The sequence below is a fragment of the Phaseolus vulgaris genome, chromosome 4 (genome assembly GCF_000499845.2).
Source record: "Phaseolus vulgaris cultivar G19833 chromosome 4, P. vulgaris v2.0, whole genome shotgun sequence".
NCBI lineage: Eukaryota > Viridiplantae > Streptophyta > Magnoliopsida > Fabales > Fabaceae > Phaseolus > Phaseolus vulgaris.
In genome coordinates, this window is record NC_023756.2 from 4,577,115 (window position 1) to 4,602,613 (window position 25,499).

Below are 25,499 nucleotides of genomic sequence, written 5' to 3' on the forward strand. Positions count from 1 at the left end.
CAACTCAATCAGTTATTTCAGTTAGCTGAGTTGGCGGTTTTCCTAAAATAAATCTGTTTAGTTTAAACTCTGTTGTTTTCATAACAGCTTTTCAACTATTTTTTGAAAAGTAGTTAGAAACTGTTTTCTATATAAAGAAAAGCTTTTCTCACATGAAAGGTGGTTGAGAAATCACGGTTTTGACAGAGATTAAACACTTTCTATGTGAGAAGAAGGATTGAAAAGAATTTTTGAAAGGTTTTCCAAAGGGATCTTCAAGTGTGCTTGTTCTAAGAAAACTTTAATCTTGGTGAAGGTGCTGGTGCAGTTCTGCAGCAATTGAACTACTAGTTTTGAGTTCTTGCATCTTCTTTTCAGGTGTTATCTTTCCTTTATTCTTGTTTGTAAAGGTGTAAGTGTTAGTCACTCCTTGATAGGGTTTCTTGGAGTGCAAGGTGTGCTGAAATAGGGTTTTTCAGCATTGGTTGTATTGTTCTTGTAGTGTTCAAGAACTGTAGTGTTTGTAAGTGATTGAAACTGGTTTTAGTGGATTCCACATTGGAGTAAGGTGAAACTGGATGTAGCTCTGTATGAGTGAACCAGTATAAAAGTTTGCTTGTACTTTTCTTCTCATCCCTGCACTCGTTTATGGTTTTTATTTAATTCTGTCAAGAACGAAATCTGTTCATTTGAAATCAAATCTGTTAAATCTGGGTTTAATAAAAAGTTGTTCTTCCTGATTTGTTAAAGTTCTCTAATCACTAACACAGTACTTGTATATGAGGTTCTCAATGATTTAAGGACAAATAGTCTTATTCATTAAATCCTGACAAAGAATCATTTCCTTTGAAACCTTGTGTTGAATGAACTTGATTGATTTCTTGGCATAATTTGTATTCTTCAAACTGGTAAAATTTAACCAATCTGATTCTGTTATACCTCTCTGTTGATTGCAATTTTAATCTGAACAAGTTCAAATTGTGTTAGACTGTTATGAAGAATCAATCTGTTTCTTTTAAAAACAATTTGTTCTTTTTCCTCTGATATACTGAAAACTGTTTGTATTTGCGAAAATTTTATATGTTCAATTCACCCCTCCCCTCTTGAACTTAGACACTAATAGACCCACCAATTATTATTGTTATCAATAATATTATTAATATTTTTATTATTATTAATTTTATTATTGTTAATAATAATATAAAAATAATAATATGAAAAATAATAATAATAATGTAATTAATAATAATAATTATTAGTGATAATAATAATATTAATAATTTGGATTTTAATTTTAGAACTTGGGTTGGATTTCAATTTGTAAACTAGTGGAGGCTTGTGATTTAGATTTTAGAACATGTTTGGAGAATGGAAAGGAAAACAAAAGATATTGTACATTTGGAATCCAAAAGCATAATTTAATTGTAGTTTAAAATATCTACAAAAATCTTGACTAAAGTAACCACATTTTATTAAGTATGGTCTATATTAAAGGCAACTTTAATTAAATTTGATTTAAAATATTCACACTTAAATGTCACATTTTTATAATTTTAGGCCACACTTTTTAATATGGTTTATTCCTTTTTAAAGATTAATGTCACAAAATCGTGGCTTAAACATCCATGATACGTAAAACATGTTCTATAGTTATTTATAACTCATTTGTAAAAATATTAGCTTTTTCACTTTTAGGTCACATTTATACCCGTGGTCACTTTTAAGCCACAATTTTATTGTTTAGTCCACACATTCTACAGGAAACGCTTAAAAAATGTGGTATATATAATCAATGTCTTTTCTATGTTTAGGTAATTGTTATATATGTATGACCTAGTTTAGTATTACCTGAAGTAAAAAAAAAGTTATAGTGATTGTTGTATGTATTAAAAGATGTTTTCCACTTAACATGTTTGATGGAGATCAAGAAGAAGAAGAGAATGAGGTTGAAGTTCAAGATGCTCAAAGACATATTAGCTCATCATCCTTTTTACCTCAAAGGATTACAAGGAGCAAAGCTAAAGAGTTAGGTAGTAGGCTTCAAATGTTTTCTCTTTTTATAGTTTCTTTTGTATAAAATTTAAAAATACACATAGTAGTGTTTAGGAAGGTGCTAAAGAGGGAAACCCAGACACCTCCTTTGTATAGCATCTATAGGCGTTAGTTTTAGGAAAAATCTAGAAGGTGCCTCTTCACTCTCCATTTAGGCGCTAGAATAGGAAGGGTTAAGAAGGCTACCTTGCAAAGCTTCTCTTGTAAGCTTCCTTTGTAATAGTGACCGGTCCTCCTCCCTATAAAAGGAAGGCTTAGGTCTTTGAAATAATAAGATTGATTTTGTGAGTAAAGAACCTCTCCCAAATTGGTGAGTGAATTGAGAGAGACTTGTGTCTTCTTCTCTTATAGTCTTATCTTGAGTGAATTCTTGGTCTCTCAAGTGGCAGCAACTACACTCATCTTGAAGCCAATCATCCTTCAAGTGGCGTGCAAATTTCCAAGAGCTCCAACCACATAAGTTTCCTTGTTCTTTCCATCTCCTTCTTCCATTTCCATTCCAAAACAAACTCTAAAACATGTCTTTGATGTTTCTTGATGTTTCAATCGGTAGAACTTGTTTGTCTTGTGTTTTTATTCGGTAGTTTCATTGTAGTTGTTGTTCTAGTGGTTTTAATTGTGTTTCCTTGAGTTTTAATTGGTTCATTTGTGTTGTTTCTTGTTTTAATCGGTTCATATGACAAAATATGAGTTTCTATGTGAGTTTGACTTGGTTACTAGAGTTTTGGTGAGTTCTTGAATGATAAGAACATTGATCCAATTCTTAAAAAGTGCCTAATCATATTCCAACTCTTGTTGAATCCATAACATGTTCATATCATATCTCTATCATGTTATTGGAATCACGTCAATGTTTGTGTCACTCACAACTCTAATTAAAGTAAAAACATATGTTAGTCTAAATATAATTATACATGTTCAATGTAATGAAAAATGTAAAATTTACCTTATCATCTTTACCATTCCTAAATTTTAAATTTCAATTTTAAACATCTAATTAGCTTTTATCTATTGTATTAAATTAATTTTAACAATTAATTTCAATATTCAAATTTTAACATTTAAACATCTAAATAGCACAGTTTCAATGTAAAAGGGTTAGCAACGATAATCCAATGGAAACATCCATGTATTGTCATGATTGAGATCCTAAAAAACAACCTATGTATCAATTTCAAAAACAAAAGGGAGGTTTAGATAACTAACCTTAATGAGGAACTTTAACTCAATCCAATCGAACAAAAACATCCACCACACCAAACTACTCACAAAGAACAAAGAAAATTAGCTCTAGGTCACCAATGGAGCCATAAACTCACTCTCCGCCATTGAAGAGAACAAAAAAAAATCATTTATGCGAAGAAGAAAGTGGGGAAGAATAACCAGTGATAATTGTCGTTTAACAATCAAATTAAAATGATTTTAGTGGAAATTGTCTAACACAATGTTAGATCATCTAACACCAAAGAGATGATAGTATAATTGTGGTCAAATGATCCAAGTCATCTTCCAACGAATCTAATAGTGAATAAAAGAAATCAGTATTCATAACCTATCTGCAAGTAGTAAAAATTAGCAATAACAATAAAGTAAAGAGGGGTTCGTGATTGTTTAGCAAGAAAATATAATATACGTTATAAGATAAATGAAAAACAGATGACTCCCAAGTTCTTTCACCAATGAATTCTTCACAAGTTATCTAAAGATTATAATCCTTCAATTCTCATACATGATTAAACTAAACCAAACATGTGTTAATCCAATTCAATTGAATCTTATCATAAAACATGTGTCTACTAATGTACCCCACTTGTATCCATCTGTCTACTTATGGGAGGAATTGCAGGGTGAGATTCAACTTCCTGCGTTATATGTTGTTGTAAGTGTTGCTCAAACTGGTGGGTCGCTCAATCCTGCTAGAGCGTAGCGATTTGTTGATGAAGGGTTAGTATATCATTGTGATGTTGTTTTCATAGGGTTTGCATCTCATTGAGTTGTTTCGTATAAATTTCATGTCCTTGTCTAATTTGAGTTGCATTCCAATGATCATCTATTGCACAACTATTTCATTATCCTTTGAGTCATAACCCACGGTCGAATAAGTGTTAATCCTATTTGTTATCTCTTTAATCAAGATTAGTGTTCTTACCCGTTGATGTGACGTAAAAAATCGTCAAGTCGCCTAGGTGGTCGCCCATTTGACAATCCAGTTTCGTGACATAACAATATATATTAATAATATATTAAATTATAAAAAAAAGAATTAAAGTAATAATATATTGAGTTATAAAATGAAAGAATATTTTCGGGGATCTTTATTTAGTTACTAGGTAGGGAGCAGTTTTTTTTTTTTGGAAAGATACCAACACTCTAATTTTATATCATATATGGTATATAATACATAATAAAATATGTAATTTTATTACTACTGTATATAAGATCTTTTTTTTATCAGCAAACTGTATATAAGATCTAATAGTTATTTTATGGAAAATGATATTTGAAAATCCATCAAGTTATATACAATGAATAAAAAAATATACACCATTCATATAATTCTATACTATTCTTCTTATGTAATGAGTTTAAAAATAAATATATATATTAAAAATTAAATTAAATAATATAAAAAAATATTAAAATAATAATATTAAGAATTGTAATGTAATTATATAAAAAATTTGGATTGTTAATATATCATAATAAAAATAAATTTAAAATTAAATAATATAAAAAATATTAATATTAAAAATTATGATTGGTTTGTATAGAAAATGTCACTTCTCAATATATCAATATTCTTATTTTATTTTGAAAAATGATACTTTCACAAGCCTTAAAATTATATACTCTTGATGGAATATGTTTAAAAGTAAATATATAAAATAAAAAATAAATTTAAAATTAAATAATATAAAAAATATTAAAATAATAATATTAAAGATTATAATATAGTTATATATAAAAAAGAATAGTTATCAATATATCCTAACCGTTTTATTTCACACGCAGCAGGCAAGGTAGTAAAAGTCGTCTTTGACTGTAAACGTTGTTTCTGGCGGCCTTCCTAGCGACTGCAACCTAAAGATGATAAGAAGTGTTGGCTCCATCACTCTCACTGCAAACCATGACCTTCAACGCTGTCATCTTCCTCCTTCTCCACCTCTTGCCACACCTCCAAGGCTACACCCCACTCGACAATTTCACCATCACTTGCGGTTCCTCTGGAACATCCTACGACGGCCAAAGGACATGGACCGGGGACACAGAATCTGTGCTCTTAACAAACGAAGACGCCACCGTTTCAGCTAAACCCACAACGCTATCTCCTTCCACCAACCATGTCCCCTACGCCACTGCTCGCCTTTCTCCTTCCCAGTTCAGTTACTCCTTCTATTTCAACACAGCGGGCCCAAAATTCCTTCGCCTCTTCTTCTTCCCTGCTTCTTACCCTTCCTTTCCTCGCACCCTCTCATCCTTCTCCGTTCACTCCAACCAATTCATTCTCCTCCAAGATTTCAACGCCTCTCTCAACGCCGACGCTGAAAACAAGGAAATCATATTCAAAGAATACATCGTCTACGTGGAGGAGGATCAGGCTCTTATCCTCATCTTCACTCCCTCGCAGTCTAACTCCTACGCTTTCATCAACGGAATCGAGGTACTTTCCATGCCAAGCGATTTATATTACACTTCAGAAAATGACACGGGCTTCACGAATGTGGGAAGTACCAACCCCTTCGTCGTTGGAAAACGCTTTGCAATGGAGACTGGGTACAGAATCAAAGTGGGAGAACAAGAAATATCGCCACAAAACGACACCGGTTTGTTCAGAAAATGGGCCGGTGACGAAGAACGTTATTTCATTAAACAAAATACCGGTGTATCAGAGACGTACGGTAAGATGAACATAACAGTGAATCCTGACTACGTGGCACCCGAGGAACTGTACAGAACAGCGCGTAACCAGGGCACAAACGGCACTCTGAACAAAATCAGCAACCTCACTTGGGTGTTCCCCGTTGACTGTGGCTTCACTTACGTTCTCAGGCTCCACTTTTGTGAGCTTGATCCTCATATCAATGACATCGGTGACAGACAATTCTTCATTTACATAAATAGCAAGTTGGCTGAGGAACATGCAGATGTAATGAAATGGAGTGAGAAACAAAAAGGTCTAGCTGTGCACAGAAACTACGCCGTTATGATTCCCAAGAATGATACTCAGAAAAAGTTTAATCTCTCGCTTCAAATGCACCCTTACCAAAGCAGTGTGGATACGACTTACAGCGACGCCTTCATAAACGGTCTCGAGATCTTTAAAATGAGCGACACAAGGTCTAACAGCCTCGCCGGACCTAACCCGGACCAGATTAAGACACCACAGCAAAAGGGAAGTAACAGAAGGCGGATGATTGGTATCACGGCGGGGATAGTATCCGGTGTCGTTTTCATCTCGCTTGTCGTTTTCTTTGTCCTGTTCTCCACCACTTCCAAGTGGACTCCGCTGTTGTTCCCAACGACCAAGTCAACCAACGATCACAATTTTTCTCTGCCATCTGATCAATGCCGTCGGTTTTCCCTGGTGGAGATCAAAGCCGCCACCAAAAACTTCGACAACACCTTCATCGTCGGCGACGGGGGATTTGGCCACGTGTACAAGGGCTTCATCGAGGACGGTTCAATCCCCGTTGCAATCAAGCGCCTTAGACAGGGTTCCCAGCAGGGGGCTTGCGAGTTCGTGAACGAGATCCAGATGCTCTCGCAGCTCCGCCACCGCCATCTGGTCTCACTCATCGGTTACTGCTGCGATAACAAAGAGATGATCATCGTTTACGACTTCATGGGACGCGGAAACCTCCGCGACCATCTCTACGGCACCGACAATCCCTCTCTCTCGTGGAAGGAGCGCTTGAAGATTTGCATTGGCGCCGCGCGCGGTCTACGCTATCTTCACAGTGGCGCGAAGCACGTGATCATTCATCGGGACGTGAAAACGACGAACATCTTGTTGGATGAGAAGTGGGTGGCGAAGGTTTCGGACTTCGGGCTATCCAAAATTGGGCCGAATGAGATGTCGAAGGCCCATGTGAGCACCGCCGTGAAAGGCAGCTTTGGATATTTGGATCCGGAGTATTTTATTCGGCAGCGGCTGACGGAGAAGTCTGACGTGTATTCTTTGGGGGTGGTGTTGTTTGAGGTACTCTGTGCTCGTTCTCCTCTGATCCATACGGAAGAAATCGAACAGGTTTCACTAGCTAAATTGGGCCAGATATTGCTACCAAAACGGGACAGTGGCGGAGATTGTGGACCCCATATTAAAGGGGAAGATCGCTCCAAAGTGTTTCGCCATGTTTTGTGAGATTGGAGTGAGTTGTTTATTACAGGAAGGGACGCAGAGACCGTCCATGAACGATGTCGTTTTGATTCTGGAGTCTGCATTGAAACTGCAAGAGAGTGCCGACGAAAGCGAAGAGGAAGTTCGTGAAGATGTGTTTGATATAGAAGAGCACCACATTAGTTCGAAGGACAATGATAAGTTGATGCTTGAGTTGTTTTCCGAGATTGTCGACCCAAAGCCACGTTGAAGTAACCCAATAATGTTCACCAAATGCTTGTTCAACAATTACATTTCAAGAACTAATTAATACAATCTAGATGCTCCAGATTTATGTGTTTAGTTTCGTGATTGTAATGTGAAAGTTTCTCTTCGCAAAGACGACACGTGCAAGGTTTCTTGCTAAATTTACCTATTCTCCCCCGAATACATGATCTACTTTTTTTTTTTATCAATTTAACTACCAATTATTTAAATTTTAAATTTGGTAGAAAAAATCTTAATTATTAGCTAATTAGATATTAATTTTAAAATTATTTATCAATAATAAAAATTAATTTAGAAATCAATAATTTTTTTAGTCTCTAAATTAGTATTTATTGAAAACAAACCTTTAATGCCTCCAAATCCATAAAGATTGCTTGAAGACTTTGCTGTTGTGTTTAGGGTTTTGTTCTAGGTTGTTTAGAATTTGCTAGATCCACTCTTAATAAAATTCACAACTGAATCAATCTGGTTTTAAAAAGAAAAAAGGTTTTCAAAGCTAAGTGAAAAACAACCTGTTGTTTTCTAACCTGTGTGAAGGGTTTTTGAACTGTCTTGGTTTTGGTTGGCTTAATCGTCAAACTTCATTGATCTGTAAATCATCATTAATCTTCATTTTTAGCCAGTATTTGCGAAAAAATTTCCTTAAACAATTCACTCCCCTCTTGTTAAGGTCATTAATTCCTACAAGGCATCAAGAGCTAGGTTCTTGAAATTTTCTCAAGTTATGTTTTTCAAATCTGTTTTAATGGCTGACAAGTTACCTTTTGAGGAGGGAGGTTCTATCAATAAACCACATTTATTCTATGGTGTGAATTATCAATTCTGGAAAGTTAGAATAAATTTTTTTATTCAATCTATAGATGAAGGAATTTGGGAAGCTATAGGGAATGGACCTTTTATTCCACAAGAAAAAAAAAAGATGATGTGTTTGTTGATAAGCCTTGATCTGAATGGACTAAGACATATATAAGAAAGCTAAGTTTGACTGGATTGCAAAGAATATAATAACTTATGCATTGAGTTGTGATGAATTTTTCAGGATATCCCAGTGTGCAACTGCAAAAAAAATGTGGGACATTCTTGAAGTCACACATGAGGGGACAAATGATGTCAAGAGGGCAAGGAAGCATGCTCTCATTCAAGAGTATGAAATGTTCACGATGCAGAAGGGAGAATCAATATCTGAAGTGCAAAAAAGATGCTCTCCCTTTATGAATCATCTTATGGGCCTTGGGAAGACCTTTGAGAAAGAGGAACTAAATATAAATATTCTCATATGTCTGGACAGAACATGACATCTAAATGTTATTGCCATATCAGAATCAAAAGATCTAACTTCAATGTTTACAACCTCTTTGTTTGGTTGCACTCTAACGCTCCGACGCACCTGCGATTTCACTCCGACGCTCAAGTCAGTGCTAGTGTTTAGTTTAGTCTCTATGATATTATAAAAAAATCTACCTTTCCCCCTTTCAGAAGTTCCTTTTGTAGGTTGACTTGGGCTTTGGCTCGTGTGGGCCAAGTAACCGATTGCTAAAGACATGCATAATGGTCTTTGGGTCGTGTGTAGTGGTTCCCTGATATTAAGAGAGTACTTTTCTGTTAAGGGTACCCATGTGTTACCCTGTGTATAAATTACTTCTTTATCAACACATTGTAATACACATCAGTTAATATCATAACCTTTCATTTTCTCTCTCTGAGTTACAATAACATGGTATCATGAGCTAGAGAGTTTTTTTTTCCGTTTTTCTTTCATGGCTTCCGATCCTTCTTCCTCCTCTTCTTCTACATCATCATCTTCGTCCACCCAGGTTATCTCCACCAAGAGTTCCTCCTCTGTCTCCCTACATCACCTTACCACTCCTATTCCGCTCAAACTGGATGACGAAAATTTTCTGTTGTGGAAACAACAGGTTCTAGCCACCGTTGATGGGTTGCTGCTCTCCTCGTTTCTTGACGGAACTAACGTTCCTCCGCGTTGTCTTTCTGCGGCCGATGGAACCCTCACCCCCAATCTTGCATTCATCTCTTACAAGCAACAAGATAATTTGCTGGTTGCGTGGCTTCTGGCGTCCATGACCACTCCGATTTTAACCCAAATGGTGGGTCTTACCTCTGCAACACAGATTTGGCAAACGCTAAACACATATTTTTCCTCTCACACTCGAGCCCAGATCAAGAAATTGAAACTCCTCTTAAAGAATCCAAAGAAAGATCGTTTTATCTCAGCATATGTTTTGGATATCAAACGCGCAGTGGATGCGCTGGCTGCCGTTGGTGCCCCAATCTCTGTTGAAGATCACATCGAAACCATTCTTGATGGTCTTCCTCCTGATTTTGATCCCTTTGTTGCTTCCATTCTGTCTAGAACTAATCCTTACAAGGTTGCAGAGATTGAAGCTCTGCTTCTGGTACAAGAAGAACGTCTTGAACGCCATCATCAACTCGATCCTCTCAGTTTTTCGGCCACTGCCGCTCTCTCAACTTGGACGCCTTCGAATCCCACCAATGACAGAGCCAATTTCAAGTTCCATAACAATCGTGGTGGTCGTGGGTTTTCTCGCTCCCAAAATTTTGCACGTGGTTCTCGCTTTTCCCGTTCTCCAGCTCGTGGTTCTTGGACCTCTTCCAAACCAACGTGTCAAGTTTGTGGCAAATATGGTCATGCGACTCTCCAGTGTTGGCAATGGTATGACCACAAACCCAATCCACCTCCTCGTGCTAATTTTTCTCAAGTTTCGATCTCAGACCCTGAACCCAGCGATGCGTCTCTTCTGGGCATTCATTCCACCACTGAGGATCCACTTTGGTACCCTGACAGTGGTGCTACACATCATGTAACGAAAGATCCCACTGTCTACACAACCAAGCAACCTTACAACGGCACTGAAACTGTTAAAATGGGTAATGGCTCAGGTTTGTTTATTGCTAATACTGGGTCTGCAATTTTTTGTTCTTCTCTCACGGATAAACCCTTATTATTGCGCAATCTATTACATGTTCCGCTGATAACCAAGAACTTACTTAGTGTTTCTCAGTTTGCTCGTGACAATCATGTGTATTTTCAATTCCATGCTAACCATTGTTGTGTTGTTGATCAGGCTACGAACAAAGTTCTTCTTCGCGGCATTCTTAAGGATGGTCTCTACACCTTTCCAACCATGCACACTCCTCATATGTCCTCTGTTTTTCATACTTCTTTTGTAGATAATAAACTCACCGCCAATATCTGGCATGAACGTTTTGGTCATTGTCATTATGGCACATTAAAACAAATTTTACAGCATTGTAATATACGTTGTTCTTCTGATATCAAATTTTGCTCTGCTTGTATGCTTGGTAAAAATAAACAGCTTCCTTTTACTTCTTCTATTACCATTTATTCTCGCCCTTTGGAACTTGTGTTTGCTGATGTTTGGGGTCCTGCTCCTATACCTGCTTCCAATGGTGCAAGGTATTACATCTCTTTCCTTGATGCTTACACCAAATATACATGGATATATGTTCTGCATACTAAATCTCAGGTTTTCTCTGTGTTTAAAAAATTCAAAAGTTTTGCTGAAAACCAAACAAATTCTAAACTTTGCTCTATTCAAACTGATAATGCCAAAGAATTTCTTTGTCTTAAACCTTTCCTTGAACATTGTGGCATTCACCATAGACTTACATGTCCCTGCACCCATGAACAAAATGGATCTGTTGAACGAAAGCACAGACATATTGTTGATATGGGCCTAACGCTTCTTGCCACTGCCTCTTTGCCACGTCGTTTTTGGGCTGAAGCCTTCATCACTTCCACCCACATTATCAATGCTCTTCCCACCCCTGTGTTGAATGGTGATAACCCTTATACTAGGTTGTTTAAACACCAACCTGATTATAATGTTTTCAAAGTGTTTGGTTGTGCTTGTTATCCAAATTTACGTCCCTATAATAATAATAAGTTTGATTTTAGATCACAGTGTTCTCTCTTTCTTGGATACAGTCCAACTAATAGAGGTTATATCTGTCTCCTTCCCACTGGTAAGACTATTGTTTCTCGTCATGTTCGTTTTGATGAAACTACTTTTCCATATAATGAAGACTCGACTAATTTTGTTATGCCTGTTGTTTCTCATAAGCACACACATGATATTTCCCCCACTTTGACTGTTGTTCATACCAATACTGATTCTATTAATGAGCATGTTGTTTCTGATAGCAATTCCACTACTGACATTGGTGCTTCTGCAACTGGTAATATTGATTTTCTTCCTTCTGTTCCTCCTCCTACTAACACTCATCCCATGACCACTCGTGCCAAGGTAGGCATCATTAAACCCAAAATTTATACTGTTGTTTCTACTATTCCTTCTCCTCCTTCTTCTGTCAAGGAAGCTATGGCTTCTCCTGTATGGTCCCAAGCAATGACTGAGTATCAAGCTCTCCTCAAGAACAAAACGTGGACTCTCACTGCTCTCCCATCCAATGCCTCTCTGGTAGGTTGTAAATGGATTTTTAAAACCAAATTGCATGCAGATGGTTCTTTTCAACGTTGCAAGGCACGCCTTGTTGCCAAAGGCTTCAATCAAACTGAGGGACTTGACTACAGTGAGACCTTCAGTCCTGTTGTCAAACCCACCACGATTCGTATTGTTCTTTCGCATGCTGTTACAAATAACTGGGCTATTCGTCAAGTGGACATTGATAATGCTTTCCTCCATGGTGATCTCAATGAACGTGTGTATATGCAGCAACCACCAGGTTTTATATCTCATGATCCCATTCTTGTATGTCAATTACACAAGGCTATCTATGGCCTCAAGCAAGCACCCAGGTCCTGGTTTTCTAAACTTAGCACAACTTTATGTGATCTTGGTTTTTGTCCTACAGTAAGTGATACCTCTGTGTTTACTAAATTCACATCGTCTTATACTATGTTTGTCCTAGTTTATGTTGATGATATAATCATCACTGCATCTTCACCTACTGAAATTACTAACCTCATTACCACTTTGCATTCTTCTTTTGCATTAAAAGATTTAGGTAGTCTTCATCATTTTTTAGGAATTCAAGTTTCTCGAACATCTACTGGTGACATGCATGTCTCTCAGGACCAGTACATACGTGAGCTGTTACAGAAAACAAATATGCTCCATGCTAAACCTCAACCCACGCCTATGACATCCTCTTCGCGTCTCCAACAAAATTCTTCTGAATCATTCAATGATCCTTCCCTGTATAGGTCAGTTGTTGGTACACTTCAATATCTTCTTATAACTAGGCCTGAACTCTCTTACTCTGTTAATCGTGTTTGTCATTTTATGCATGATCCGAAACTTCACCATTGGCAAGCTGTGAAGAGAATTCTTCGTTATTTAGTTGGCACCATTACACATGGATTGCTTCTTCGCCCCAACTCGACGACCTCTCTTATTGGCTTTGCGGATGTAGATTGGGATGCTGACGTTGACGACCGCAAATCCACAACTGGATACTGTATTTATATGGGGTCTAATCTTGTTTCCTGGTCATCTCACAAACAGAAAACAGTTTCCATAAGTAGTACGGAAGCAGAATACCGGGCAGTTGCAGCTCTCCTTGCTGAAATTGTGTGGATTCAATCTCTTCTTTCTGAGTTGCGCATCCAAGGTTCCAAACCAAAGCTGTATTCGGATAATCTTGGAGTTGTTCTGCTAAGTGCAAATCCTGTTATGCACTCTAAAACGAAACACTTTGAACTGGACCTCCACTTTGTTCGTGATCAAGTTCGTAATCAAAAAATTCAGCTTCTTCATCTTCCAGCACGCTTTCAAGTTGTTGATCCCCTTACCAAGCCTGTTTTTGGCATATTGTTTCTGCATGTATGGGATAAACTCATGATTATGGCCAATCCAACCATGAGTTTAAGGGGGGTGTTAAGGGTACCCATGTGTTACCCTGTGTATAAATTACTTCTTTATCAACACATTGTAATACACATCAGTTAATATGATAACCTTTCATTTTCTCTCTCTGAATTACAATAACATTTTCGAAGTGTCTCTGACTTATTCAATGCTGGTTGTAATAATTTACTTGCTACGTATTTATCGTATTTAGTTATTTTAATATAAAGTCTCAATCGTCCGGTGCCCGATCGGTACAAAAACTAATTTAAAATCTAATTAAATTCACGTGCCAAACTAATGATACTTTAAAGCATCCCCACACTACTAAGATTCATTATACCTAAAAGGAATACAGCACCAACGGGAAGAGGAAAATGCAAGTCGGGAAGAAGAGGAACAAGGCACCAACTGGAAGACGGAAGACGGAAAACGCGTGAGCGGGAGTGAAATATTTGCCCTAAAATTTCGATTTTTCACTCAATTGTCACGTCATCCGCCTATGCCACGTCATTCGCTTAAGTCACGTCAGCATCTTCCACATTATACTACATTGGAGTTTTTCAAAAGTGTGTTAGTTGACCGATGGTGTCAACATATCAAAATCTTATCAACTAAAAAAATTTCTATTTAGAATTTGGATGGATGTGTGGCTTGTTTTTATTGTTTTTTCACCTATATTCTATTAATATCTTGAATGAGTTGGGACAAGTCTATGAAACTAGTGGAGTGAAAGAAGTTAAAGTCTTGTCTTTAATTTTAAAAATGTTTTCTAATGTGTTCATATGTGAGGTATATATTAATTAGTGGAGATAAGTTATAAATCGTGCCCTATACTAATAGGATGAATCCTATATGCATGATATATTTATTACTTGGTTTCAATTCCTTCTCTCTCATGTAAATAAGGATTATTTTAAAATAATCTTTGTAAAGTATATTTTTAAAAAATAAACATGAAAAGTTAAAGCAAACTTCTTTATAAAATTAAAAATAAGTTTTAAATAAATTATATATAATAACTTTTTAAAAATTAGTTTTTGTATTTATTTATAGGAAAATTTATTTAGTCTTTTATTTAAAAAAATTATTTAAAGATAAAATATTTATATATATATATATATATGAGTGTACTAAATCCTAAATTCTAAACAATTCAAATTTATGTAACACATGGTCCAATCTAAATTTTAGACTTTTTTAAAAAAAAAAAATAATTGATTTTTACTTCAAATCAAAATCTAAAATTTTTCAATAAACATTATATACAATAAAAATATTAATAATAATATTATTGTTATCAATAATATTATTAATATTTTTATTATTATTAATTTTATTATTGTTAATAATAATAAAAAATAATAATATGAGTATTAATAATAATAATAATAATAATATTAATAATTTGGATATTAATTTTAGAACTTGGGTTGAATTTCAATTTGTAAACTAGTGGATTTTTGTGATTTAGACTTTGGAGCATGTTGGAGAATGGAAAGGAAAATAAAAGATATTTTACATTTGGAATCCAAAAGCATAATTTAAATGTAGTTAAAAAAATATCTTAAAAAATGTGAGCTAAAGTAATTACGTCTTATTTTCCACTTAACATGTTTGTGTCACTCTCAACTCTAATTAAAGTAAAAAATATGTTAGTCTAAATATAATTAAATATAATTATACTTGTCCAATATAATGAAAAATGTAAAAATTAGAATTCCTAAATTTTAAATTTCAATTTTAAACATCTAATTAACATTCATCTATTGTATTAAATTGAATTTAACAATTAATTTCAATATTCAAAATTTAAAATTTAAACATCTAAATAACACGATTTCAATATCAAAGGGTAAGTAATGATAATCCAATGGAGATATTCATGTATTGTCATGATTGAGATCCTAAAAAACAACCTAGGTATCAATTTCAAAAACAAAAGGGAGGTTAAGATAACTAACCTCAATGAAGAACGTTAACTCAATCCAATTGAACAAAAACGTCCACCACATCAAACCACTCACAAAGAAGGAAGAAAAATTAGTTTTGGGTCACCAATGGAGTCACAAACTCACTCTCCGCCATTGAAGAGGACACAAAAAAAAAAAAAATTGTTTATGCGAAGAAGAAAGTGGGGAAGAAGAACTAGTGATAATTGTCGTTTAACAGTCAAATTAAAAAGATTTTAGTGAAAACCGTCTAACACAGTGTTAGGTCGTCTATCACCAAAAAGATGATAGTATAATTGTGGTCAAATGACCTCAAGTAATCTCCCAGCAAATCTAATAGTGAATCAAAGCAATCAATATTCAGAACCTATTTGCAAGCAATAAAAATTAGCAATAACAATAAAGTAAAGAGGGGTTCGTGATTGTTTAGCAAGAAAATATAATAGACACTATAAGATGAATAAAAAACAAGTGACTCCCAAGTTCTTCCACCAATGAATTCTTCACAAGTTATCTAAAGATTATCATCCTTTAATTCTCATACAGGGTTAAACTAAATCAAAGATGCATTAATCCAATTCAATAAAATCTTATAAAAAAACTTGCGTCTACTAATGTGAGGAATTGCAAGGTGAGATTCAGCTTCATGCTCTATATGTTGTTGTAAGTGTTGCTTGAACCGGTGGGTCACTCGATCCTGCTAGAGCGTCATGATTTGCTGATGAAGGGTTAATATATCATTGTGATGTTGTTTTCATTGGATTTGCATCTCATTGAGATGTTAGCTTCGTATAAATTCCATGTCCTTGTCAAATTTGTGTTGCATTCCAGTGATCATGTATTGTACAACTGTTTCATTCCTTTGGAGGAAGGTGTCTATGTGTGACTTAAGGGCTTCTAGAACAAAGGGATCCTTCTCAAAAGGTGATGTTGACATAACTATCTGATTTACAAGAATTGTGACTCAGTATGAGTTATCAGAGTTTCATGGTGGACGCCAAATGTTTTCACCAGAGATGAGTTGAAATCGTTCGAAGTGGATGCTGGAATTATATGAATTGATTGACCTCTTCGTTAAAAGGTTGTTGAGCTTTCATGACAAAGAATGAGTGAGTAAAAAGTATTTAGTTGAATATTCCCTAGAAAATGAAGTTATATTAATAGGCTTTTGGACTTGATAAAATATCCAATTATCTAAGTGTCGAATAACAAGAGTTAAATTTTAAATAGTGTTCTAGTTATATTATATAAAGACATAAATAAAAATAAGTAAATGCCAATGTCTTTAACCTGAATGATTAAAATAACCTATTTATGTTATTTATGTTTCCATTCATAGAAAAATTAATAAAATTTATAAATTAATTCATATCAATAAGATATCCTCCATTTATGCATATTTATTTATGCATGAAGAAGAATCAAATATAAATAATTAACCTTACTCCATATGAAAAGATATAATACAACAATGAATGAATGCTCAGATTTTTTGAGGTCCTAATATTTCTTATGTGGAACAACAACGAAAGGCAATAATATGCTCTGCTTTTTAGTTATGGATAATCTATTTTTTTTGTGTGTACACGTATGAATCGCCATAAATCTTGAATTGATGGATATGAAGATGATTGTTGAATAATTAAAGTCCAAACTGAAAAGTAAAAAGAGAGTGAAAACTCAAAATGTTTATTTAATAATTATATTATAAATTATCTTTTGTCCATATGGATAAATTCATATTTATTTCCTTCTTAAAATAGTTGTCCATTAACTATACCAACATCCATAATGGTTTTTGAACCAGTAACCACAGTGTTTTGACAAAACCAATGCTTATATAAATGCATCCAACCACCAACCTAGATTACCAGAATGTCCTATATTTGATGTCCTCAAAGTCCAAATTAATTATTAAAAATCCAAAAACAGCACTTCAACCGTTGGTGCTGTTCTTTATAGTTCGGCGATAGGTATGAAAACTGAAAAGTTAAACCTTTCACACTCTCATTAGTCCACCACTACAACTATTGTTTTGAATTGATTGGTCTCCAATTATTAATAAAGGCAACATACCCTCTTTCCCTCTCAATTCTGCGAGTTCCTTTTTGGCATTTTTTCACTATAAATTTGACACCTTTTTAGGATTATCTTTTCCTATTCACCCATTTCAATTCCTTTCACTATTCCAACAAGTCATTGTAAACATGGGTTTTCGTTTGTTCTTGCTTTTGGTTGTTATGCTTCCGCTGTGTTATCGTGTTGATGCTGCTTGCTCTAATGGAAACTGCAAGGTTTGTGTACCCTCCCGCACCTGCTTTTGAATTATGCCTTTAACTTCTCTGTTTTCAACTCTTTATCATATTCTTTTCGAATCTTTGTTCAGCTAGATGATGAGTGCAAGTCTAATGGTGATTGTGGAGCCGGGCTCTACTGCTTCTCTTGCCCATTTGGGTATTTAGGCTCTAGGTGTGTGAGATCTTCCATCACAGATCAATTCAAGCTCATTGTAAGATCCCAATTCTTAAATGTTAAAGTTCTTAACATGGTATCAACAAGTGACAAAATTTAGAGACACATGGGGTGATTCAGATTCTGGTGGGGTTGGCCAGAAGCTGTTTCCTGTTCCATCGTTTTATATATATCTGAACATTAACTGTCTCTTCGGGGAAAAATGTAAAAAAACTTTCAGGAAGTTGTAATTTTTTTAGTTTGGATATCAAATGAGAGTGCACATTCTCTTTTGTTTGGTTCCGAATCTTTAAATTTTGATCTTAATCTGTTGTTAATTGGCTGTTTTTTTGTTTAGAATAACTCTCTACCGTTCAACAAATATTCATTTTTGACAACACACAATGCATTTGCCATTGATGGAGAACCATCACACACAGGAAAGCCTCGAACTACAATTACTAACCAAGAAGACAGTGTAACCGAGCAGCTAAAGGTATTATGTCATTCATTATTGCTATGCTTAACTTCTGTTAATTTTTCTCATGTTCTGGTCTCTTGCAAGTGTTTAAAGTCACTATTTTCTTCCATCAATGTTTCATTTGTAGAATGGAGTTAGAGCACTAATGCTAGATACATATGATTTTGATGGAAAGGTGTGGTTGTGTCATTCATTTCAAGGCCAGTGCTATGACTTCACAGCTTTTGTATGTAAAAATCGTCTTCCCACTCTTTCCTAACTTGTTTCTTTACAAACACTAATGACCAACAAGTTTCTCTGCACAAAGATCCTAACTTTATAATCAACAAGTAGGAACCAGCCATAGATACACTGAAGGAAATTGCAGCTTTTCTATCAGCCAATCCAACAGAAATTGTCACGCTCATATTGGAAGATTATGTTAAAACTCCAAAAGGATTGACAAAAGTCTTCACGGACGCTGGTTTGATGAAGTTTTGGTTTCCTGTGACTAGAATGCCAAAGAAAGGAGGAGACTGGCCTCTAGTGAGTGATATGGTTGCAAAAAATCAAAGATTATTAGTGTTCACATCTGTCAGGTCTAAAGAACAAAGTGAAGGCATTGCATACCAGTGGAATTACATGGTTGAAAATCAGTGTAAGATAACACTAGCCACTGAAGCTCCTCTATTCTTTATTGTGTAATAGGCACTGGTTAAAGTAAAGAAAAAACACGAGAAGGTTGAGTGTGGATTATGGTATACATTTATGCTTCCTTACATTGTCAATTTTCACTTTGGTGATCTTAAATTCATCAGATGGGGATGGTGGAAGAAAATCAGGAAGCTGTCCAAGTAGAGCAGAATCTTCTCCTCTTAACGACAAGAGCAAGTCCTTAGTGTTGGTAAACTATTTTCGGTCTGCTCCACTTAAGCCAATCACATGTGAAGATAACTCTGGAGGTCTCATTGACATGCTACAAACCTGTCATGGTGCTGCTGGCGACAGGTGGGCTAATTATGTTGCTGTTGACTATTACAAGGTACAACTTTGGCATTTTTCTGTTTTTACTACTAATTTTGTTGCTGAAGCATAAATTTTTTGACTCATTCATGCCAATATCCGTTATAATTTGGGGATCATTGTGCAGAGAAGTGAAGGAGGAGGATCCTTTAAAGCTGTGGATACTCTCAATGGGAAGCTTTTGTGCGGTTGTAATGATGTTCATGCCTGTGTGGTAAATAAATTCACTCTTACATTCTAGAAAGAAACATGAAGTTAGTACATAACTGTTCAACAATTGAATTATGATTCTTTTCATTTTCAGCCTGGATCTACTTCACAAGCTTGCTCAGCAAAGAAAGCATAGCAACAAGCTTCCTGAAATGTTTAGATTTAGAGTCTCTTTAACTGGAATTGCTTGTTTTCATCCCCTTATTTCTGGTTCGATACAATACAAATACTATTTTATGGAGCCAGTTTTACCAGTTTATATGTTTGATTCACAACTACTAAAGTGTAACACTAGTTACCAGAATATCTTTAAACGTGTAAGTGACATTTGTAGAATATACATGTTTTAAACAGATTGGAAAGTGTTTTAAGATTCGCATTGAGCATACAAATTTAATTGAACCACTATTTCAAGCGTTTGCTCTACTTTCCAACATCCACCTACCATGATACAAGTTCTATTATTTTGTGTTCATTCAAGTTGGTAAATGAATGTGATACATTTTCATCTTGTCTAATAATATTCCGAAAATCTGGCTTGTCACAACTTTGGTGAACTTCTTTTTCAATTAAATATTTGACAATTCTATCATATTTTTATCATAGTACACTTGAATCTTAGATCTTGGAGAAGTAGTCTAAACCATAAACCTTCATTGAGTCCAAGAACTATTCATCTAGTTTCAACTTCTATACTAGATCTAGCTACAACTTCTTGTTTTTCCATGTGACAAGATTACATCCTACAAAATGTGAAGTATCCAAAGGTTGATCTTCTATCATTAAGAGCACTTGTCCAATCTGCATCAATATAAAACATCACATTGGAGTTCTCCTTGAACAAAACTTTTTTTCCAAGAATAATGTATCTTAAAATCTGTATATTAACATCCATGTTTTTTCACCTAGATTGTGTATGAACTGACTAACCACACTGAGAGCATATGCTAAATATGGTATGGAATTTCCCTGCAAGTCTTTAACATCTCACCTTGTTAGTTGGAGTTTGATTTTCTTCAATACACAACTTCAATCCTTTCAACTGGAGAATTTGTTGGTTTGCATGTTGTCATCTCATTTTCTTTAAATAAATTCAATTCATACTTTCACTAAGAGAAAAATACATGGTTTTGATCTTGAAACCTCATTTCCAAGAAAGTATTTCAAAGGACCAAGATCCTTCATTTCAAATTCATTTGCCAAGTACTCTTTCAATGTCTTGTGTTCATCTAGATCATTCCAGTAACTATCATGTCATCAACATAAACAATAAGAATTGTAATATTTTCCTTTTTTTCTTTAAAAACTATGGCCTTGGTTGCTCTGTTTATATCCAAAAACAAGCATTGACTTGGTGAATATCTATCAAATCATACTCGTGGCATTTGCTTTAGTCTATATAATGACTACTTCGACTTGCATGGCTTCTTGTTATATGTATCCAGGATCCCACATCCTTATCGTAGCTCCATATAAACTTTTTTAGACAATTCTCCGGGTAAGAAGTTATTTTTCACATCAAACTGGTGTAAGGACCAATCAAGGTTCACAACTAGAGATAACAAAATTTGAATTGTGCTAATTTTGTCTAGGAGAACAAATGTTTCAATATAATCTATTCCATATGCTTGTATATCCTTTGCCATTAATCTAGCATTGAATCTCTCAACTACACCATCTACATTAAATTTCACAGTATACACCAATCAACATCCTATTGTATACACCAATCAACATCCTATTGTATTTTTCCAACTGGACAATCTACCAATTTCTACTTTTCATTCTCCAAATTTGGTGGCATCCTTCCACCTCGAGTAAGCTAAAGCTTCCTGCACACTACTATATTTGAGTTAGACAAATTCCAATTACAAATGTAATTACTCATAAGATATCTTACAAGTGAAGTCAAGATCGTAAGTAGGTTTGGGAATACCTCTATGACACGATATGAAAAAATTCTTCCTCATCATGTGATTATTGATCAATCAGAGTGTTGCACACTCTCATCATCTCCTAATACAACTTTGTTATCCCCTTTCTTCAGTCTCCAATCTGAATTCAATATTAACTTCTTGTGGAACAAAAATCGAAATTTCATCATAATTTTCTCCTTGAATTTCAACTCAAGAAAAAATATCTCAACACTATCTCATGAAAAACTACATCTACAATAGTAAATATTTGTTTAGTTTTTAAATTGTAGCAACCATATCTTATTTTTTTGTTGATCAAGATAGCTAAGGAACACAATAGTTTGAAAGTGACTGAAGAAGACTTACACTCAAGATGCCTAGACTATGTGCAATTGATAGCGTACCTTTGGATTGAACTACCATGAAATTGATTTCTCCAACAATTCGGACAAAGACAAACAAACAAAAATGCTAAGCTTTGGTACCAAATTGTGAAAGAATTCTGTATCATTTTTAATTCATATCATTATATACAATATAGACTTAAACCAGTTTATAAAAATATGACTATAAAATATTTATACAAACATATAATTTAATCAATGAAATATCTTCCTCTCAACAAAAATTACATAAACAAATCAACCTTATTATGGTTGTAAAAGCTCAACCTTCCTAAAACTACCTTAAAATATCTGCCTTTGTTAAAACAATCGTATTAAACTCCTCTCATCAAAATCGTTTAATCCAAGAAATGAAGAAGTGATTCAATTGGCCTAACTAGATAATGGGTTTTGGCTATTAGAGTGCGCCTCGGTAATGTCTGCACTTTCTTGTAGTTTCAGGGCATTCTTGAGCATCCAAACGACGTCGTTCATTGACGGTCTCTGCGATCCAATTTCTGACAAACAACTCAACCCAATCTGGCAAAACACTCTAAAGCAATTGGGCGCGATCTTCCCCTTCAACGTGGGATCCAATATCTGTGCAATGGTCCCATTTTGGTGACAGTATCTAACCCAATTCCCAAGCGACTCTTCTCTCGGCTCCGCCGTGCGGATCAGAGGAGGACGAGCGCACAGTACCTCAAACAACACTACTCCGAAAGAGTACACGTCAGACTTTTCCGTCAAATGTTGTCGTTTATAATACTCTGGATCTATATACCCAAAGCTACCCTTCACAGGGGTGGTGCAGACATTGGACTTGGAATCGCCCGTGGGCCCAATTCTGGAAAGCCCAAAGTCCGAAACCTTGGCTACCCATTCCTCATCCAACAAGATGTTCGTGGTTTTCACGTCGCTGTGGATGATCGTGTATGTTTGGGCGCAGCAGTGAAGATAATGCAGCGCGTGCGCTGCGTCGATACAAATCTGCAAGCGCCGCTTCCATGGCAACGGAGGCTTGTCGCTGTTGTAGAGATGCTCGCGGAGGTTGCCTCGTGCCATGAAATTATAGACCAGGATCATCTCCTTGTTGCTGTTGCAGTAACCGATAAGTGGAACGATATTGCGATGGCGGAGCTGCGAGAGCATCTCGATCTCGTTCAGAAACTCTTCACTGCCCTGCTTTGAACCCGGTTTGTGGCGCTTAATAGCCACCTCGATCTCGTTTGAACCGGGTTTGAAGAGCTTGAGAGTCACCGGGATGAAAATTCTGCGGATGAAGCCCCTGTACACGTGGCCGAATCCCCCGACGCCGACGACGGAAGCGTCGTCGAAGTTGTTGGTGGCGGCTTTGATCTCTACGAGGGAGAAGCGCAGGCAGATGAGCGTGTTCACTGGCAGTTCTTCTGCATCGGTTGACTGCTGGTGTGCATTGGTTGACAGCTTGTGTGCATTGGTTGAGAACGAGCGTGGATTGAACATGGATCTTGCCCACCTAAAGACGAAACCAACAGACGAGACCGAGACCAAGACGAATACCATCCCTGCTATGCTAATTTTGTGTTTATTCCTTCTCTTTTCGACTGATAAGACGTTCCTTCTCTTTCCGACTGCCATGCCATTCCTTCTCTCTTCGAATGCTATGCCGTTCTGCGCGTTTGGTCCGGCGAGGATGTTGGAGTCGCTGATTTTGAAGATCTCGAGGCCATTCAAGCACGGATTGCTCGAATTCAAATAAGGGTGCAATTGGAGCGAGAGATTAACCTTTTCCTGAGTATCATTTTTGGGAATCAAAACGACGAAGTTTCTCTGCACAGCGAGACCCTTAAGTTGGTTGCTCCATCTCAAAACTTCAGCGTGATCCTCAGCCAAGTCGCTCCCTATGTAAACGCAGAACACCCTGTCACCGATGTTAGTGATGTTCTGATCAAGTTCACAAAAATGGAGCCTAACCAAGTAGTAGAAACCAGAGTCAACGGGGAAGTTCCAAGTCAACTTAGGAGATCTCTTGGTGATACGCTCTGTTCTGTACAGTACCTTGGGTGCCACCGAACCATGGTGCAGGGTTATGTTCATCTCACCATTATTGTTAGGATTTTTTTCTTTGATTAAATAATGTTCGTCACCGGCGACCAGGTTTCTGAACAAACCGGTGTCCTTTGGCGGCGAAATTCCTTGAACTCCAACTTTGACTCTATACTGTGCGTGCAGAGCAGTGTCGGATGTAACGCGGTACAAGGTGTGGGTTCCGACGAGCTTGAAGCCCGCATGATGTGGTGAAGTGTAATAGAGATCGGTTGGGATAGAAAACACCTGGATTCCGTTGATGAGAGCGTGGGAGTTAGGTTGTGAGGGAGTGAAGCTGAGGTTGAGCGTCTCACCGTTGTCAACGTTGACCACGTATTCTCTGAAGATCGTTTCCGTGTCATCCTCGTCGGTGCTGAAACCGTAGAAGAGGGTGAAATGGTTGCAATGAACGGTGAAGGATGCTTGTGTAGAAGGAAAGGAAGGGTAAGAAGCGGGGTAGAAGAAGAGGCGAAGGAAATAGGAACCTGGGGTTACGGGGAAGGAGTAATTGAATTGGGAACGAGAGATGCGTGCTGTGGTGTAGGGTAGTTGAAGGGTGGAATTAGATTGTGGTGGTGTTGGGTTAGCGGAAACGGTGCTGTCTTGATGAGACAAGAACATCGAAGCTGTGTCCCCTGTCCATGTTGTTTCACCGTCGTAGGATGTTCCAGTGCTGCCGCAATTGATTGTGAAATTGTTGACTGGAGTGTAGGCTTGGAGGTTCGTAAAGAGTGTAAAGAGGTGGAGGAGGAAGAGTTTTAAGGCGGTGATACTGCTGAACCTCATTATGAACTAATCTGAGAGACTGGGTGAAGTTGTACTATGAACACTTAATTTTCTCATTCAGAACAATCTTGTAGCAGTAGAAAAGAAGCAATGAAGACACGAAGGTTCCTTGTTAACTAACCTGAAAGACTGGTGAAGTTGTCTTATGAACACTTAATTTTCTAATTCACAAAAAGCTTGTAGTAGTTGCTAAGAAGCGAAGAAGACACGAAGATTCCTTGCACTGCAAGTTTAAGTATGAACATCTAGTCTAATCATGCTCATACAGTAACATTTCAATTTTTATTAAATATCCATCTAACACTAGTTGCTATACATTTTATTTATTTATTTAAAGTGAATCACCTACTAAATTAAAAGTATTCTTGAGTTTATAGATATTGTGTGATTTTTTTTACTTTAAATATAAAATAATTTAGGATGAATCAATTAGTAAAGTAAGAATATTATTATTTTATTAGATATATTAAGCGTATAAAGAAATTGAATGATGTACATGTAGCTTTTTTCTAATCTAATATAGTGAAAATTCTTTAGGGTACACAGAGATAAACCCGTAAATGTTCTAATGTGTTTTCGTATTTAGAAATTTATTATTTAAACTAACATTTAAGGTTTAGAGTTTAGGGGTGAAAAGTGTCAATTTATCTATATTTTTTATTTTTATTATTATTACATATGTATTTATATTTGTTATTAAAAAGTTTGCATACTCAAAATCCAACATAATAGAGATAATAAT

The 25,499-nt window shown here is 36.0% G+C and overlaps 2 protein-coding genes and 1 pseudogene across 2 annotated transcripts; 2 read left to right on the plus strand and 1 right to left on the minus strand.

Moving 5' to 3' along the window:
* The first annotated feature begins 5,034 nt into the window (after nucleotides 1-5,034).
* On the plus strand, nucleotides 5,035-7,711 carry LOC137837006 (receptor-like protein kinase FERONIA; annotated as a pseudogene).
* A 9,531-nt stretch (nucleotides 7,712-17,242) lies between these two features.
* LOC137836997 (PI-PLC X domain-containing protein At5g67130-like) lies at nucleotides 17,243-19,977 on the plus strand. Its single transcript, XM_068645808.1, has 8 exons — nucleotides 17,243-17,752; nucleotides 17,845-17,967; nucleotides 18,268-18,405; nucleotides 18,518-18,616; nucleotides 18,724-19,027; nucleotides 19,188-19,411; nucleotides 19,520-19,606; nucleotides 19,697-19,977. The coding sequence occupies exons 1-8, from the start codon at nucleotides 17,666-17,668 to the stop codon at nucleotides 19,736-19,738; spliced, it is 1,104 nt and encodes a 367-aa protein (XP_068501909.1). The 5' UTR covers nucleotides 17,243-17,665; the 3' UTR covers nucleotides 19,739-19,977.
* Nucleotides 19,978-22,109: 2,132 nt separating this feature from the next.
* LOC137836994 (receptor-like protein kinase FERONIA) lies at nucleotides 22,110-25,126 on the minus strand. Its single transcript, XM_068645806.1, has one exon. It carries the CDS (start codon nucleotides 24,755-24,757, stop codon nucleotides 22,295-22,297), a length of 2,463 nt encoding a protein of 820 aa, XP_068501907.1. The 5' UTR covers nucleotides 24,758-25,126; the 3' UTR covers nucleotides 22,110-22,294.
* Nucleotides 25,127-25,499: the final 373 nt, after the last annotated feature.